We start from the raw sequence: 18475 nt of genomic DNA on the forward strand, positions 1-18475 counted from the left end.
CAGAGAGCCAGAGACCGAGAGCTAGAGAGTCAGAGACAGAGAGACAGAAATAAACAGAGAGAGAGCGCCAGAGACAGAGAGCCAGAGACAAAGCGCCAGAAAGAGCCAGAGAGAGAGCGCCAGAGACAGAGAGAGAGAGCGCCAGAGACAGAGAGACAGAGAGCCAGAAAGAGAGAGCCAGAGACAGAGAGAGCCAGAGACAGAGACAGAGAGCCAGAGACAGAGAGACAGAGAGCCAGAGACAGAGAGCCAGAGAGAGAGAGACAGAGACAGAGAGCCAGAGACAGAGAGCCAGAGACAGAGAGCCAGAGAGAGAGCGCCAGAGACAGAGCGTCAGAGACAGAGAACCAGAGACAGAGAGCCAGAGACAGAGAGCTAGAGAGACAGAGACAGAGAGACAGAGAGACAGAGACAGAGACAGAGACAGAGACCTAGAGAGCTAGAGACAGAGAGCTAGAGAGCCAGAGACAGAGAGCCAGAGACAGAGAGCCAGAGACAGAGAGCCAGAGACAGAGACAGAGACCTAGAGAGCCAGAGACAGAGAGCCAGAGACAGAGAGCCAGAGACAGAGAGCCAGAGACAGAGAGATAGAGAGCCAGAGACAGAGACAGAGAGCTAGAGAGCCAGAGACAGAGAGCCAGAAAGAGCCAAAGAGAGAGCGCCAGAGCCAGAGAGCCAGAGACAGAGCACCAGAGAGAGAGAGAGAGAGTTAATTTTTAATTGTTTATTTCACTTTTGTTTCTACTTCACTTGCTTTGGTAATGTAATCATATGTTTCCCATGCCAAAAAAGCCCCTTGAATTGAACTGAATTGAGATAGAGAGAGAGAGAGAGACAGGGATGCAGCTTAAGCCCAACCGTCTTCAACATATATATCAACGAATTGGCGAAGGCAGTAAAATAGTCTGCAGCACCCGGCCTCCCCCTGCTAGAATCTGAAGTCAAATGTCTACTGTTAGCTGGTGATCTGGTGCTTCTGTCCCCAACCAAGGAGGTCCTACAGCAGCACCTAGATCTTCTGCAAGGATTCTGTCAGAACTGAACCCAGACAGTACATTTCAGTAAGACCAAAATAATGGTGTTGCAAAAAAGGTCCAGTCGCCAGGAACACAAATACAACTTCCATCTAGACACTGTTGCCAAAAAACGATACATACCTTGGCCTAAACATCTGTGCCACAGGTAACTTCCGTAAAGCTGTGAACGATCTGAGAGACAAGGCAAGAAGGGCCTTCTATGCCATCAAAAGGAACATACTTTTTGACATACCAATTAGGATTTGGCTAAAAATACTTGAATCAGTTATAGAACCCATTGCCCGTTATGGTTGTGAGGTCTGGGATCCGCTCACCAACCAAGAACTCACAAAATGGGACAAACACCAAATTGAGACTCTGCATGCATAATTCTGCAAAAATATCCTCAGTGTACAACGTAGAACATCAAATAATGCACGCAGAGCAGAATTAGACCGATATCCGCTCATTATCAAAATCCAGAAAGAGGAGTTAAATTCTACAACTACCTAAAAGGAAGCGATTCTCAAACCTTCCATAACAAAGCCATCACCTACAGAGAGATGAACCTGGAGAAGAGTCCCCTAAGCAAGCTGGTCCTGGGTCTCTGTTCACAAACACAAACACACCCTACAGAGCCCCAGGACAACAGTACAATTAGACCCAACCAAATCATGAGAAAACAAAAAGATAATTACTTGACACATTGGAAAGAATTTACAAAAAAACAGAGCAAACTAGAATGCTATTTGGCCCTAAACAGCGAGTACACAGTGGCAGAATACCTGGCCACTGTGACTGACCAAACTTAAGGAAAGCTTTGACTATGTACAGACTCAGTGAGCATAACCTTGCTATTGAGAAAGGTCTCTGTAGGCAGACCTGGCTCTCAAGAGAAGACAGCCTATGTGCTCACTGCCCACAAAATGAGGTGGAAACTGAGCTGCACTTCCTAACCTCCTGCCCAATGTATGACCATATTAGAGAGACAGATTTCCCTCAGATTTCACAGATCCACAAAGAATTCGAAAACAAATCCAAATTTGATAAACTCCCATATCTACTGGGTGAAATACCACAGTGTGCCATCACAGCAGCAAGATTTGTGACCTGTTGCCACGAGAAAAGGGTAAACAGTGAAGAACAAACACCATTGTAAATACAACCCATATTTATGTTTATTTTCCTTTTTGTACTTTAACTATTTGCACATAATATGACATTTGTAATGTCTTTATTCTTTTGGAACTTCTGTATCTGTAATGTTTGCTATTCATTTTTATTGTTTATTTCACTCGTGTTTATTATCTATTTCACTTGCTTTGGCAATGTTAACATGTTCCCCATGCCAATAAAGCTCCTTAAATTGAATTGAAATTTAGAGACAGAGACAGAGACAGAGAGAGACAGAGACAGAGAGAGACAGAGAGAGACAGAGACAGAGAGAGACAGAGACAGACAGAGACAGAGACAGAGACAGAGACAGAGACAGAGACAGAGGCAGAGACAGAGAGATACAGAGAGACAGGGAGAGACAGAGAGACAGGGAGATACAGAGAGACAGGGAGAGACAGACAGACAGACAGACAGACAGACAGACAGACAGACAGACAGACAGACAGACAGACAGACAGACAGACAGACAGAGAGAGACAGGGAGAGACAGAGAGACAGGGAGAGACAGAGAGACAGGGAGAGAGAGAGACAGAGAGAAAGAGAGACAGAGAGAGAGAGAGAGAGAGAGAGAGACAGAGAGAGAGAGAGAGACAGAGAGACAAGGAGAGACAGAGAGACAGGGAGAGACAGACAGACAGACAGACAGACAGACAGACAGACAGACAGACAGACAGACAGACAGAGAGAGAGAGAGCGAGAGAGAGGTGTGTTCAGGTGTTTGTTTTACATGTTAAATGCAGAGGAAGGGTTTACAATAATTGGCAGCTTTAACCATCAAAGAGATGAAAAACAGAACAGGCCTAACCTTAATGAGAGGTGTCAGAGAGGGAGGGGAAGAGAGGTGTCAGAGAGGGAGGGGAAGAGAGGTGTCAGAGAGGGAGGGGAAGAGAGGTGTCAGGGAGGGAGGGGAAGAGAGGTGTCAGGGAGGGAGAGAAAGAGAGGTGTCAGAGAGGGAGGGGAAGAGAGGTGTCAGAGAGGGAGGGGAAGAGAGGTGTCAGGGAGGGAGGGGAAGAGAGGTGTCAGAGAGGGAGGGGAAGAGAGGTGTCAGGGAGGGAGAGAAAGAGAGGTGTCAGAGAGGGAGGGGAAGAGAGGTGTCAGAGAGGGAGGGGAAGAGAGGTGTCAGAGAGGGAGGGGAAGAGAGGTGTCAGGGAGGGAGGGGAAGAGAGGTGTCAGAGAGGGAGGGGAAGAGAGGTGTCAGAGAGGGAGGGGAAGAGAGGTGTCAGGGAGGGAGGGGAAGAGAGGTGTCAGAGAGGGAGGGGAAGAGAGGTGTCAGAGAGGGAGGGGAAGAGAGGTGTCAGGGAGGGAGAGAAAGAGAGGAAATACACAGCTAATTAGTCCTGTGTGTTTCTCATCTACTGAACAATATCTCAGAGTTGTCTGGGTTTGGAGGATGAAAACAAGGACCTGATAGTGAAATATGTCTCCTTGACATGCCAGACACACACACAGTCAGGGAGGATCGCTTGGAATAGGCACTCTGCCCCAGTTAGCTAATTAGAACCAGGGCATTGTGGGTAGTGACTGGCTGCATTTGCAGGTTTGTAACAAGCCTGAGAGATTAGGGGTACACACACACCCTCCATCACACACACTGTCACTCCTGTAAACTCATTATGAACACCCTATACAGACTGCAACAGTCCAATGCTAGCCAATACTCTCTTTATCAGGCTGGGCTATGGGTAGACTAAAGCTCTGTTTGAATACCCATACCAACATACTGTATACTACATACTTAATGGGTATATACTACATACTACATACTGTATACTATTAGTTATTTTTTGTATACTGTAAACTAACGGTATCCTTTCAGTTGAGCTGACTAGCGCTACCCTTGTCTACCGGAAGTTGATGCGGTTGCTATGCAACCTCTTGCTAGCTTGTTAGCATAACAAATTACTAGATAGACATCTTATGACTTTGGGTGTTCGTAACTTCAATCTGGAGTGCCAGAGCGCACTCTGGGAGTTGGTAAATTCAGTGTGTTGTCAGATTGTCCGTTTGTAAATTCAGGAGCGTTCAGAGTGCACACGGGAAGCTCTGGCCGAGGAGTAGGGTTGACCTCAAAACGGCAGTCAAGCACCCAAACTAACTGGCTAACTTGCTACAGTAGCTACTTCTAGGCACAAATGAGACAACAGCTCACTCTGAGCAGAGCTGGTTAGACTGTTTTCATGTTATCCAGAGCTGGTTAAACTGTTTTCACGTTATCCAGAGCTGGTTAGACTGTTTTCATGTTATCCAGAGCTGGTTAGACTGTTTTCATGTTATCCAGAGCTGGTTAGACTGTTTTCATGTTATCCAGAGCTGGTTAGACTGTTTTCATGTTATCCAGAGCTGGTTAGACTGTTTTCACGTTATCCAGAGCTGGTTAGACTGTTTTCATGTTATCCAGAGCTGGTTAGACTGTTTTCATGTTATCCAGAGCTGGTTAGACTGTTTTCATGTTATCCAGAGCTGGTTAGACTGTTTTCATGTTATCCAGAGCTGGTTAGACTGTTTTCATGTTATCCAGAGCTGGTTAGACTGTTTTCATGTTATCCAGAGCTGGTTAGACTGTTTTCATGTTATCCAGAGCGTTGGTGACTGTGACGCTAGCAACAATTTAATTGCTTTTTTTTGTTGACATTTACTGACACCGGCCATATCAGTTATTCTGTGCTCTGGCACATTCAGATGAGAGTGCTCTGAAATCAGAGTAGATAGGCCAGAGTGAGATTACGACCCGCATTAACTATGTCCATTGAGAACGCACAACGACTATACCACTTAGCTAAGAATGATGTGAATAATCAATTAAATCAACGTTGGTTAGTTAGTTAGATAGCATATAGTTAATATACTGGCAAGTTCGATGTATTAGCAGCCAACTAAGGTTAGGTAGCTAGCAAACATACATAGTGCTAGAATGATATCCTAAGGATAGCGTTGCTAACGAATTGTCAGCTAATTTTGAAGCCATGCCCATTTTCAGAAGAATTGTATTATTAAAAACACTGAAAGTGTCCACTGCTTGTATACTTAGTATTTTGGCGAATGTAGTACGACATCCAGGAAGTTTTGGCATACTAACTATATCCATACTACTATATCCATACTAACTATATCCATACTAACTATATCCATACTAACTATATCCATACTAACTATATCCATACTAACTATATTCATACTAACTATATCCATACTAACTATATCCATACTAACTATATCCACACTATGACCAATAAGCATACTAACTATATCCATACTATGACCAATGAGCATACTAACTATATCCATACTAACTATATCCATACTAACTATATCCATACTATGACCAATAAACATACTAACTATATCCATACTAACTATATCCATACTATGACCAATAAGCATACTAACTATATCCACACTATGACCAATATTCATACTAACTATATCATACTTACTATATCCATACTAACTATATCCATACTAACTATATCCATACTATGACCAATAAACATACTAACTATATCCATACTAACTATATCCATACTAACTATATCCATACTAACTATATCCATACTATGACCAATAAGCATACTAACTATATCCACACTAACAATATCCATACTAACTATATCCATACTAACTATATCCATACTAACTATATCCATTCTAACTATATCCATACTAACTATATCCATACTATGACCAATAAGCATACTAACTATATCCATACTAACTATATCCATACTAACTATATCCATACTATGACCAATAAGCATACTAACTATATCCACACTAACTATATCCATACTAACTATATCCATACTAACTATATCCATACTAACTATATCCATACTATGACCAATAAGCATACTAACTATATCCATACTAACTATATCCATACTAACTATATCCATACTAACTACATCCATACCATGACCAATAAGCATACTAACTATATCTACACTAACTGTATCCATACTAACTATATCCACACTATGACCAATAAGCATACTAACTATATCCATACTAACTATATCCATACTAACTATATCCATACTAACTATATCCATACTAACTATATCCACACTATGACCAATAAGCATACTAACTATATCTACACTAACTATATCCATACTAACTATATCCATACTAACTATATCCATACTAACTATATCCACACTATGACCAATAAGCATACTAACTATATCCATACTATGACCAATGAGCATACTAACTATATCCATACTATGACCAATGAGCATACTGACTATATCCATACTATGACCAATAAACATACTAACTATATCCATACTAACTATATCCATACTATGACCAATAAGCATACTAACTATATCCACACTATGACCAATATTCATACTAACTATATCATACTTACTATATCCATACTAACTATATCCATACTAACTATATCCATACTATGACCAATAAACATACTAACTATATCCATACTAACTATATCCACACTAACTATATCCACACTAACTATATCCATACTAACTATATCCATACTAACTATATCCATACTAACTATATCCATACTAACTATATCCACACTATGACCAATAAGCATACTAACTATATCCATACTAACTTTATCCATACTAACTATATCCATACTGACTATATCCATACGATGACCAATAAACATACTAACTATATCCATACTAACTATATCCATACTATGACCAATAAACATACTAACTATATCCATACTAACTATATCCATACTATGACCAATAAGCATACTAACTATATCCACACTATGACCAATATTCATACTAACTATATCATACTTACTATATCCATACTAACTATATCCATACTAACTATATCCATACTATGACCAATAAACATACTAACTATATCCATACTAACTATATCCACACTAACTATATCCACACTAACTATATCCATACTAACTATATCCATACTAACTATATCCATACTAACTATATCCATACTAACTATATCCACACTATGACCAATAAGCATACTAACTATATCCATACTAACTTTATCCATACTAACTATAGCCATACTAACTATATCCATACTATGACCAATAAGCATACTAACTATATCCATACTAACTATATCCACACTATGACCAATAAGCATACTAACTATATCCATACTAACTATATCCACACTATGACCAATAAACATAGTAACTATATCCATACTATGACCAATAAGCATACTATATAATGGATTTAGATAACAAGTAGTGCTGTTAGTGCGGTTAGTATGAGTATTGGAACACAGTTTAGGACTTCAGAAACTGCTCCGTGGGGTGACTGGACAAAGCCTACTGCAGCATCTCATGAAACAGAACCAAATGCAGAACACCACTGCCTGTCTTGTCCGGTTCCACTTAGGATGTTTGCATTGCCTCTCTTCCGTCAGTTCCTGACATGAGTTTACACTTGGCAGACCAGGATACACCTCAGCCCAGCCAATCACAATCAACCTCCATCAAACACACACACACACTCATATACAAACACACACACACACCACGCAGCGCTAACCTCTGGCAGCCATTGTTAAACATGTGGAACAAAGGTGAGCATGGTCCCATCTCTCCATACTGCCCTTCACAATTATCTTTAGTGGTCCACACCAGTCCTCCACAACACACCCTCATCTACACTGAAAACCATGACCACGATGATGATGATGATGATGAGGGTGGCGATGACGACGTTAGGAATGACCACTGTCAGTTGAGCAATGCCCTTGTAACATCAACAGATGATGTTTAGAAATCATGAGAAGTCCTTAGCTGTCGTTGTAAATACATAAACATATCGCTCAGTGTTTGTGTATAGAAGGAAAAACACGCCGCTTTCAAAGGAGAAAACAAAAAAAAATACACATCGGAATTTTGTCCTGGTTGAGTAAGACTTTCCATGTTACCGGAAAGTGACTTGTTCAACCTGAATCTGGAAAATGGAGCCTTTTTATTGGATAAGTATCCCACACGGCAACCTTTAGCGAAAACAATTAGCTAAAATAAAAGCCTGTGTTGACCTGAAAGGTGATTCATGTGTGGCGCTAGCATAGCCACGGCTGTGGGGAGGGCTAACTGACTAACGCTGAGGTGAGGTCTTATGAACAACAGCTGTTCTCTCACCAACCAACCCAGAGAAAACAAACTCAGTCTGTTTAGAACCAACAATTAGCATCCATCTCATCCACTTAGCCAGACCAACACACACAGATGCACTGTAACTCAATGGAGGGCTCAATGGAGTCATTCTCAAGCCTACAGAGCCGTAGATAGCCTTCTCAACCCTACACTGCCCTACACAGTCTACCTGGCCCTTCCCAGCCCTACATAGCTCTACACAGCCTACCTGACCCTACCCAGCCCTACATAGCTCTACACAGTCTACCTGGCCCTACCCAGCCCTACATAGCTCTACACAGCCCACCCAGCCCTACATAGCTCTACACAGCCTACCCAGCCCTACATAGCCCTACACAGTCTACCCGGCCCTACCCAGCCCTACATAGCCCTACACAGTCTACCCGGCCCTACCCAGCCCTACATAGCCCTACACAGTCTACCCGGCCCTACCCAGCCCTACATTGCTCTACACAGCTCTACCTTGCCCTATACAACTCTACAAAGCCATCGGTTAGGTCGAGATGGTGACTTTGTAAGTGATGGTACTGTCTCAAAAATGTATTGGTTTCCCTTGATAAAAATGTAAGTCAGGAATCTAACCTAATGTGATGGAGTCTTCATCATCGTCATCATTCCCTCCATAGCCAAAGAATGGCGACGGTGGGGATGGCTGCCGTTTTATGTGCTCCTAACCAACTGTGTTATTTTGTTCATTTTTTCGAGTTGTTTGTAACTCGCCCACCATTTGGCAAATCTGACCATAACTTTATCCTCCTGATTCCTGCTTATAAAGCAAAAACTAAATCAGGAAGTACCAGTGACTCGCTCAATAAGGAAGTGGTCAGAGGACGCAAATGCTAAGCTACAAGACTGTTTTGCTCTACACAGTCTACCCGGATAGCACAGACTGGAATATGTTCCGGGATTCTTCCGATGGCATTGAGGAGTACACCACATCATAACTGCATCGATGACGTTGTCCCCACAGTGACTGTATGTACATACCCCAAACAGAAGCCATGGATTACAGGCAACATCGCACTGAGCTAAAGGGTAGAGCTGCCGCTTTCAAGGAGGGAGACTCTAACCCGGACGCTTATAAGAAGCCCTGCTATGCCCTCCTGACGAACCATCAAACAGGCAAAGCGTCAATACAGGACTGAGATTGAATTCTACTACACCGGCTCAGACGCTCGTCGGATGTGGCAGGGCTTGCAAACTATCAGACTACAAAGGGAAGCACAGCCGCTAGCTGCCCAGTGACACGAGCCTACCAGACGAGCTAAATAACTTCTATGCTCGCTTCGAGGCAAGCAACACTGAATCATGCATGAGAGCATCAGCTGATCTCGGACGACTATGTGATCAGGTCAACATTCACAAGGCCGCAGTGCCAGACAAATTACCAGGATGTGTACTCAGAGCATCAACAGATCCACAGATGATGCAATCTCTATTGCACTCCACACTGCCCTTTCCCACCTGGACAAAATGAACACCTGTGAGAATGCTATTCATTGACTACAGCTTAGCATTCAACACCATGGGCCCCCAGATCCTCAAAAATGAGAGAGTATCCTGAATGGTTGCATCACCGCCTGGTATGGTAACTGCTCGGCCTCCTACCACAAGGCACTACAGAGGGTAGTGCGTACGGCCCAGTACGGTCCTGCCATCCAGGACCTCTATACCAGGTGGTGTCAGAGGAAGGCCCAAAAAATTGCCAAGGACTCCAGCCACCCCAGTCATAGACTGTTCTCTCTACTACCGCACGGCAAGCAGTACTGGAGTGCCAAGTCTAGGACAAAAAGGCTTCTTAACAGCTTCTACCCCCATGCCATAACTCTTGAACAGTTAAGTAAATGGCTACCCGGAATATTTGCATTGTCCCTACCCCCCATTTTTATGCTGAAGCTATTGTGTTTATTATTCATGCATAGTCCCTTTACCTCTACCTACATGATCAAATTACCTCAATTAACCGGTGCCCCCGCACATTGACTCTGTACTAGAACTCTCTGTATATAGCCTCAATACTTTTATTTTATTGTTGTGCCTTAATTATTTGTTAAATATATATTTTTTTAAATCTTCATAAAACTGCATTGTTGGTTAAGGGCTTGTAAGTAAGCATTTCACTGTGAGGTTGTTGTATTCAGCGCAAGTGACAAATATCCATCTCCAATCATAACCACTTGTATCCTCATCCTCAATCTCTATAGTCGTCGTGGAGATAGAGAGGCTCTGGGGTTTCCCTGCATCTGTTCCATTGTATATCTATCAGTCTGAGTTGATGTTTATGTGGTCAGCAACAGTGAGGTGGTCTGACTGTGTGAGCAGGGCCAGTTAAAACCTGTCTATGACATCACACTAACTGTAGAGAGAATGAGTAAACATCCTTTACACTCAGCATGGGTCCTGTCCTTCATCTACTGACAATCTATCTATATCCCTTTCTATCTGGAAGGAATTCTGTCACTTCACACTAGTCTTTCTCCTTCTCATACTCGCTGTCCAGTCTATGATGCTGGAGACTCCCTCCTCTTATTCCTACTCTGTCGTTCTCTCAATACCGTTGTCTCCCTATCCCCCTCTCTCTTTTCTGCTATCCTACTTTTCTTCAACTTCTGCCGCCCTCCCGGCCTAGCATACCTTTTCAGACAGGGCCTCCTCCAGCGTGGTCAGTGCTGTGTCTGTGTTGCTGGAGTCAGTCTGGAGACCCTTGACTCTGTCTCTCAGACCCGTCAGTTGCTTGTCCTTGTCCTTTAACTGCTCCAAAAGATTCTCTATCTGAAGAGAGAAAGAGGGCAAAGAGGTGAATGTCAGGTGAATGTCAGGTTAGTGTTAGAGGGAGTGAGAGGGCAGAGAGGTGAATGTCAGGTGAATGTCAGGTTAGTGTTAGAGGGAGTGAGAGGGCAGAGAGAGGTGAAGGTCAGGTTAGTGTTAGAGAGAGAGAGGGCAGAGAGGTGAATGTCAGGAGAATGTCAGGTTAGTGTTAGAGGGAGTGAGAGGGCAGAGAGAGGTGAAGGTCAGGTTAGTGTTAGAGAGAGTGAGAGGGCAGAGAGAGGTGAAGGTCAGGTTAGTGTTAGAGAGAGTGAGAGGGCAGAGAGAGGAGAATATCAGGTTAGTGTTAGAGAGAGAGGGGGCAGAGAGGTGAATGTCAGGTGAATGTCAGGTTAGTGTTAGAGAGAGAGAGAGGGCAGAGAGGTGAATGTCAGGTTAGTGTTAGAGGGGGTGAGATGGCAGAGAGGTTAATGTCAGGTTAGTGTTAGAGAGAGAGAGAGGGCAGAGAGGTGAATGTCAGGTTAGTGTTAGAGGGAGTGAGAGGGCAGAGAGGTGAATGTCAGGTTAGTGTTAGAGAGAGAGAGGGCAGAGAGGTGAATGTCAGGTTAGTGTTAGAGAGAGAGAGGGCAGAGAGAGGTGAATGTCAGGTTAGTGTTAGAGGGGGTGAGAGGGCAGAGAGGTGAATGTCAGGTTAGTGTTAGAGAGAGAGAGAGGGCAGAGAGGTGAATGTCAGGTTAGTGTTAGAGGGGGTGAGATGGCAGAGAGGTTAATGTCAGGTTAGTGTTAGAGAGAGAGAGAGGGCAGAGAGGTGAATGTCAGGTTAGTGTTAGAGGGGGTGAGAGGGCAGAGAGGTGAATGTCAGGTTAGTGTTAGAGAGAGAGAGGGCAGAGAGGTGAATGTCAGGTTAGTGTTAGAGGGGGTGAGAGGGCAGAGAGGTGAATGTCAGGTTAGTGTTAGAGAGAGAGAGAGGGCAGAGAGGTGAATGTCAGGTTAGTGTTAGAGGGGATGAGATGGCAGAGAGGTGAATGTCAGGTTAGTGTTAGAGAGAGAGAGGGCAGAGAGGTGAATGTCAGGTTAGTGTTAGAGAGAGAGAGAGGGCAGAGAGGTGAATGTCAGGTTAGTGTTAGAGGGGGTGAGAGGGCAGAGAGGTGAATGTCAGGTTAGTGTTAGAGAGAGAGGGGGCAGAGAGGTGAATGTCAGGTTAGTGTTTGAGGGGGTGAGAGGGCAGAGAGGTAAATGTCAGGTTAGTGTTAGAGAGAGAGAGGGCAGAGAGAGGTGAATGTCAGGTTAGTGAGGTTAGTGTTAGAGAGAGAGAGGGCAGAGAGGTGAATGTCAGGTTAGTGTTAGAGGGGGTGAGAGGGCAGAGAGGTGAATGTCAGGTTAGTGTTAGAGAGAGAGAGAGGGCAGAGGGCAGAGAGGTGAATGTCAGGTTAGTGTTAGAGAGAGAGAGAGGGCAGAGAGGTGAATGTCAGGTTAGTGTTAGAGAGAGAGAGGGCAGAGAGGTGAATGTCAGGTTAGTGTTAGAGAGAGAGAGGGCAGAGAGGTGAATGCCAGGTTAGTGTTAGAGAGAGAGAGGGCAGAGAGGTGAATGTCAGGTTAGTGTTAGAGGGGGTGAGAGGGCAGAGAGGTGAATGTCAGGTTAGTGTTAGAGAGAGAGAGGGCAGAGAGAGGGCAGAGAGGTGAATCCAGCTGACTAATACATAAACTGGCCAGCTGACTAATACATAAACTGGCCTGATCCAGCTGACTAATATATAAACTGGCCTGATCCAGCTGACTAATACATAAACTGGCCTGATCCAGCTGACTAATACATAAACTGGCCTGATCCAGCTGACTAATACATAAACTGGCCTGATCCAGCTGACTAATACATAAACTGGCCTGATCCAGCTGACTAATACATAAACTGGCCTGATCCAGCTGACTAATACATAAACTGGCCTGATCCAGCTGACTAATACATAAACTGGCCTGATCCAGCTGACTAATACATAAACTGGCCTGATCCAGCTGACTAATACATAAACTGGCCTGATCCAGCTGACTAATACGTGTTCCACCCGTGGCTTTTTTCTTCAATTTCCTGCTTTTAACTATCTTCACATCTCCATTTCCAGATGAGAGAGAGATGTGGCTTGAGACACAGTGTGCTCAGAGATAATTAGAGATATGCCTGCAGAGATAATGATAGATGTTCTTGGAGGACTTAATAGAGGTGTAAACAGAGGAGCCATTTAGCTTTAAAAGCTTCCGCCTGATTCTTCATCCTCTCAGTTAACTGCGCTCTGTTGATAAGTTCTGCTGACTCACTGTTAGTAGTAGTGTACTACTCCATTCAGTTCAAGGGTCTCTCTGAATCTGTCTCAAACTGTGTTTCTGTGTGCTGCCTCTCTCCAGCTCCTCTGTCTCCCTCCTCTCTATATCTCTCTCCCACCCTCCCTCTGTCCCTAAAGCATAACTGTAAATCCCCTCTACGCTGTTGAACAAACGTTGTCTGATGTCCATCCATCCTTATATCAACACAACCATGTAGCAGAGCAGATATATAAATGTACTCGAACTGCCCCCAGCAGCAGACCAGCAGGACACTGAACAGGACACTGAACACTCACAGCCATTATACAGCTATGGCAAAGAGACGGAGGAGCATTACAATGACAAGGACAGGACAGGACAACCAGTTATGGAGTTACAGCTAGTTTCTCTCATCCTTGGCCCTTACCATTGAATGCATTTGTTGCTAATTTCTACCATCAGGAGCTGTTTATGTCATAGGGACATGGTTCTTTATATCACTAGGATCATTAGGAAAATGTGGGCCATTAACAGATCTGATCAATGATTCTCTTCCTCAGCAGGTTTTAGGGTTACACACAGACTGGAATTATTATCTAATGTACGTAGAAACGAATCACAAGCAGGAGAACAGCCTAGGTCTAACATTCATACACCCCACAGCCACCACAGAGGAGATATACTGTAGATAATGCCCAAGAGGGAGAGAGCGAGCATTCCAGTCATGGGTACATGGATAGATAATGCCCAAATCTCCAACAGCCATTTTACAAATGAATCCAATTAAATCATAGACTCTTGTGTTCTTATCCCCTGGAGTCAGAGACTGGTTTGAGAGCGGCCATCTTGGGTTAATCTTTGGAGGGAAAGTGGTGGGAAAGTGGGAAAGGCAGCAAGGGCCCCTGGATAGATCTTGATAGGCTAATGGTTGTGATTATGCCACCCAGTCGAGAGCTCTGATAGGCCAATCCACGGAAGATGAGGCGATAGTAGAGCGAACGCTTTCGGGCATGTTGGGAAAGTTTCACGTCGCCATGGCTAGCTTGGCCTGATGACCTACATCTGAGGATGGCTCTGTTCTGTCTGGGTCCTTCCCTCTGGGTCTTTCTCCACACTGGAGAAAGTGGCTAAGATTGAGTCTGATTGTTGATGAGACATTTCTCAGCTCTGGTCCTTAAGGACACTGATCCCCACTGTCTAATGTGGTCCTTAAGGACACTGATTCCCACTGTCTAATGTGGTCCTTAAGGACACTGATCCCCACTGTCTAATGTGGTCCTTTAGGACACTGATCCCCACTGTCTAATGTGGTCCTTAAGAATACTGATCCCCACTCTCTAATGTGGTCCTTAAGGACACTGATTCCCACTGTCTAATGTGGTCCTTAAGGACACTGATCCCCACTGTCTAATGTGGTCCTTAAGACACTGATTCCCGCTGTCTAATGTGGTCCTTAAGACACTGATCCCCACTGACTAATGTGGTCCTTAAGACACTGATTCCCACTGTCTAATGTGGTCCTTAAGGACACTGATTCCCACTGTCTAATGTGGTCCTTAAGACACTGATTCCCGCTGTCTAATGTGGTCCTTAAGGACACTGATTCCCACTGTCTAATGTGATCCTTAAGGACACTGATTCCCACTGTCTAATGTGGTCCTTAAGGACACTGATTCCCACTGTCTAATGTGGTCCTTAAGACACTGATTCCCACTGTCTAATGTGGTCCTTAAGACACTGATTCCCACTGTCTAATGTGGTCCTTAAGGACACTGATTCCCACTGTCCAATGTGGTCCTTAAGGACACTGATTCCCACTGTCTAATGTGGTCCTTAAGGACACTGATTCCCACAGTCTAATGTGGTCCTTAAGACACTGATTCCCACTGTCTAATGTGGTCCTTAAGACACTGATTCCCACTGTCTAATGTGGTCCTTAAGACACTGATCCCCACTGACTAATGTGGTCCTTAAGACACTGATTCCCACTGTCTAATGTGGTCCTTAAGACACTGATTCCCACTGTCTAATGTGGTCCTTAAGGACACTGATTCCCACTGTCTAATGTGGTCCTTAAGGACACTGATTCCCACAGTCTAATGTGGTCCTTAAGACACTGATCCCCACTGTCTAATGTGGTCCTTAAGACACTGATTCCCACTGTCTAATGTGGTCCTTAAGACACTGATTCCCACTGTCTAATGTGGTCCTTAAGACACTGATTCCCACTGTCTAATGTGGTCCTTAAGGACACTGATTCCCACTGTCTAATGTGGTCCTTAAGGACACTGATTCCCACTGTCTAATGTGGTCCTTAAGGACACTGATTCCCACTGTCTAATGTGGTCCTTAAGACACTGATTCCCACTGTCTAATGTGGTCCTTAAGACACTGATTCCCACTGTCTAATGTGGTCCTTAAGGACACTGATTCCCACTGTCTAATGTGGTCCTTAAGACACTGATTCCCACTGTCTAATGTGGTCCTTAAGGACACTGATTCCCACTGTCTAATGTGGTCCTTAAGACACTGATTTTGACATTCTTGGAACTGGAGTTTCCACAGCTTCAGCTTCAGGCTAGTGGAGTGGGTCGAGACTTTCAAGTTCCTCGGTTTCCACATCACTAAGAAATGAACATGATCCACACACACCCGCACAGTTGGGAAGAGGGCAAAGCAGAACCTCTTCCCCCTCAGGAGGCTGAAAAGATTAGGCATGGGCCCTCATATCCTAAAATCCACAAGCCGCTACAGAGGGCACTGCATACCACCCAGTACATCACTGGGGCTGAGCTCCCTGCCACCCAGGACCTCAATACCAGGCGGGGTCAGAGGACGACCCAAAATGATTTCAAAGATTCCAGCCACCCAGGACATAGACGGTTCTTTCTGCAACCGCACGGCAAGCGGTACTGGAGCACCAGTTCTGGATCCAACAGGACACTGAACAGCTTCTACCCCCAAGCCATGAGACTGAGAAACAAGACTGCTAAATAGCTAATCAAACGGCGACCCGCAATACCTGCATTGACCCTTTTTTGCACTAACTCTCTTGCACTGACTTTATGCAAACACTCACACATACATTACCAGTCAAAAGTTTGGACACACCTACTCATTCCAGGGTTTTTCTTTAATTGTACTATTTTCTACATTGTAGAATAATATTGAAGACATCAAAACTATGAAATAACACAAATGTAGTCATATAGTCATCCAAAAATATTTTTTATAAAGTAGTCACCCTTTGCCTTGATGACAGCATTGCACACTCTTAGCATACTCTTAGCATTCTCTCAACCAGCTTCATCTAAATTAACAGGTGTGGCTTGTTAAAAGTTCATTTGTGCAATTCCTTTCCTTCTTAATGCATTTGATCCAATCCGTTGTGTTGTGACAAGGTAGGGGTGGTATACAGAAGATAGTCCTATTTTGTAAAAGACAACGTCCATATTCTGTCAAGAACAGCTCAAATAAGCAAAGAGAAATGACTATCCACTATTACTTTAAGACATGAAGGTCGGCCTCCCGGGTGGCGCAGTGGTTAAGTACTGCTGCGCCACCATAGACTCTGGGTTCGCGCCCAGGCTCTGTCGTAACCGGCCACGACCGGGAGGTCCGTGGGGCGATGCACAATTGGCCTAGCGTTGTCCGGGTTAGGGAGGGTATGGCCGGTAGGGATATCCTTGTCTCATCGCACACCAGCGACTCCTGTAGCGGGCTGGGCGCAGTGCGCGCTAACCAAGGTTGCCAGGTGCACAGTGTTTCCTCTGACACATTGGTGCCGCTGGCTTCCGGGTTGGATGCGCGCTGTGTTAAGAAGCAGTGCGGCTTGGTTGGGTTGTGTATCGGAGGACGCATGACTTTCAACCTTCGTCTCTCCCGAGCCCATACGGGAGTTGTAGCGATGAGACAAGATCGTAGCTACTAAACAATTGGATACCACGAAAAAGTGGTAAAGTGAAAAAAAAGACATGAAGGTCAGTTAATACAGAAAACTTCAAGAATTTTGAAAGTTTCTTCAAGTGCAGTTGCAAAAACCATCAAGTGCTATGATGAAACTGGTTCTGATGAGGACCGCCACAGGAATGGAAGCGTTACCTCTGCTGCAGAGGATAAGTTCATTAGAGTTAACTTCACTAGGGTAGGGGGCAGCATTTGGAATTTTGGAAAGCGTGCCCAAATTAAACTGCCTGCTACTCAGGCCCAGAAGATAGGATATGCATATAATTAGTAGATTTGGATAGAAAACACTCTAAAGTTTCCAAAACTGTTAAAATAATGTCTGTGAGAGTAACAGAACTGATATGCAGGCGAAAACCCGGGGAAAATCCAACCAGGAAGTACTATTATTTTGAAAGGCTGTTTTTCCATTGAAAGCCTGTCCACCATACAAAGACTTAGGACCTAGTTCCCAATCTCTATGGCTTCCTCTACATGTGGCCAGTCTTTAGGCATTGTTTCAGGCTTTTACTCTGAAAAATGAGGGAGATACAGCACTTTCAATCAGTGGCCAGTGGATTTCTAGATATCAGCAATGCGCCTGATCGGGAACACGCCTTTCTTGTTTCCCTTTTTCTATGACGAAGCTTTGTCCGATTGAAATATTATTGATTATTTCTGACAAAAACAACCGGAGGTTTGATTTTAAACATCGTTTGGCATGTTTCTACTAACTTTTATTGTACTTTTTAAAAACATTTCGTCCGGACTTAGTGCAAGCGCCTTGAGCATTCAGATTACTGGACAAAACACGCGAACAAAAAGGAGGTTTTTGGTCATAAAGAGGGACATTATCGAACAAAGCGAACATTTATTGTCTAACATGGAGACCTGGGAGTGCCACCAGATGAAAACCATCAAAGGTAAGTGATTCATTTTAATGACGTTTGTGACACTCTCCTTGGCAGGAAAATGGCTGTATGGGTTTCTGTGGCTAGGTACTGACCTAACATAATCGCAAAGTGTGCTTTCGCCGTAAAGCCTTTTTGAAATCTGACACAGCGGTTGCATTAACCTGTTAGATCTCTAGGGGCGCTATTTCATTTTTGGATAAAAAACGTTCCCG

The 18475-nt window shown here is 44.1% G+C and overlaps 1 protein-coding gene across 1 annotated transcript in view; it reads right to left on the reverse strand.

Annotated features, from left to right (window-relative positions):
• The window catches only part of LOC110518541 (ERC protein 2), a 492964-nt gene that overhangs the window by 298080 nt on the left and 176409 nt on the right, over nucleotides 1-18475 (reverse strand). Inside the window, exon 8 of the mRNA XM_036947561.2 lies at nucleotides 10978-11115. Coding sequence (XP_036803456.2) covers nucleotides 10978-11115 — 138 coding nt within the window. The remainder of the gene's footprint in view (nucleotides 1-10977; nucleotides 11116-18475) is intronic.

This window comes from Oncorhynchus mykiss, chromosome 16 (assembly GCF_057628025.1).
Source record: "Oncorhynchus mykiss isolate SJ-2025 chromosome 16, ASM5762802v1, whole genome shotgun sequence".
Taxonomy (NCBI): Eukaryota; Metazoa; Chordata; class Actinopteri; order Salmoniformes; family Salmonidae; genus Oncorhynchus; species Oncorhynchus mykiss.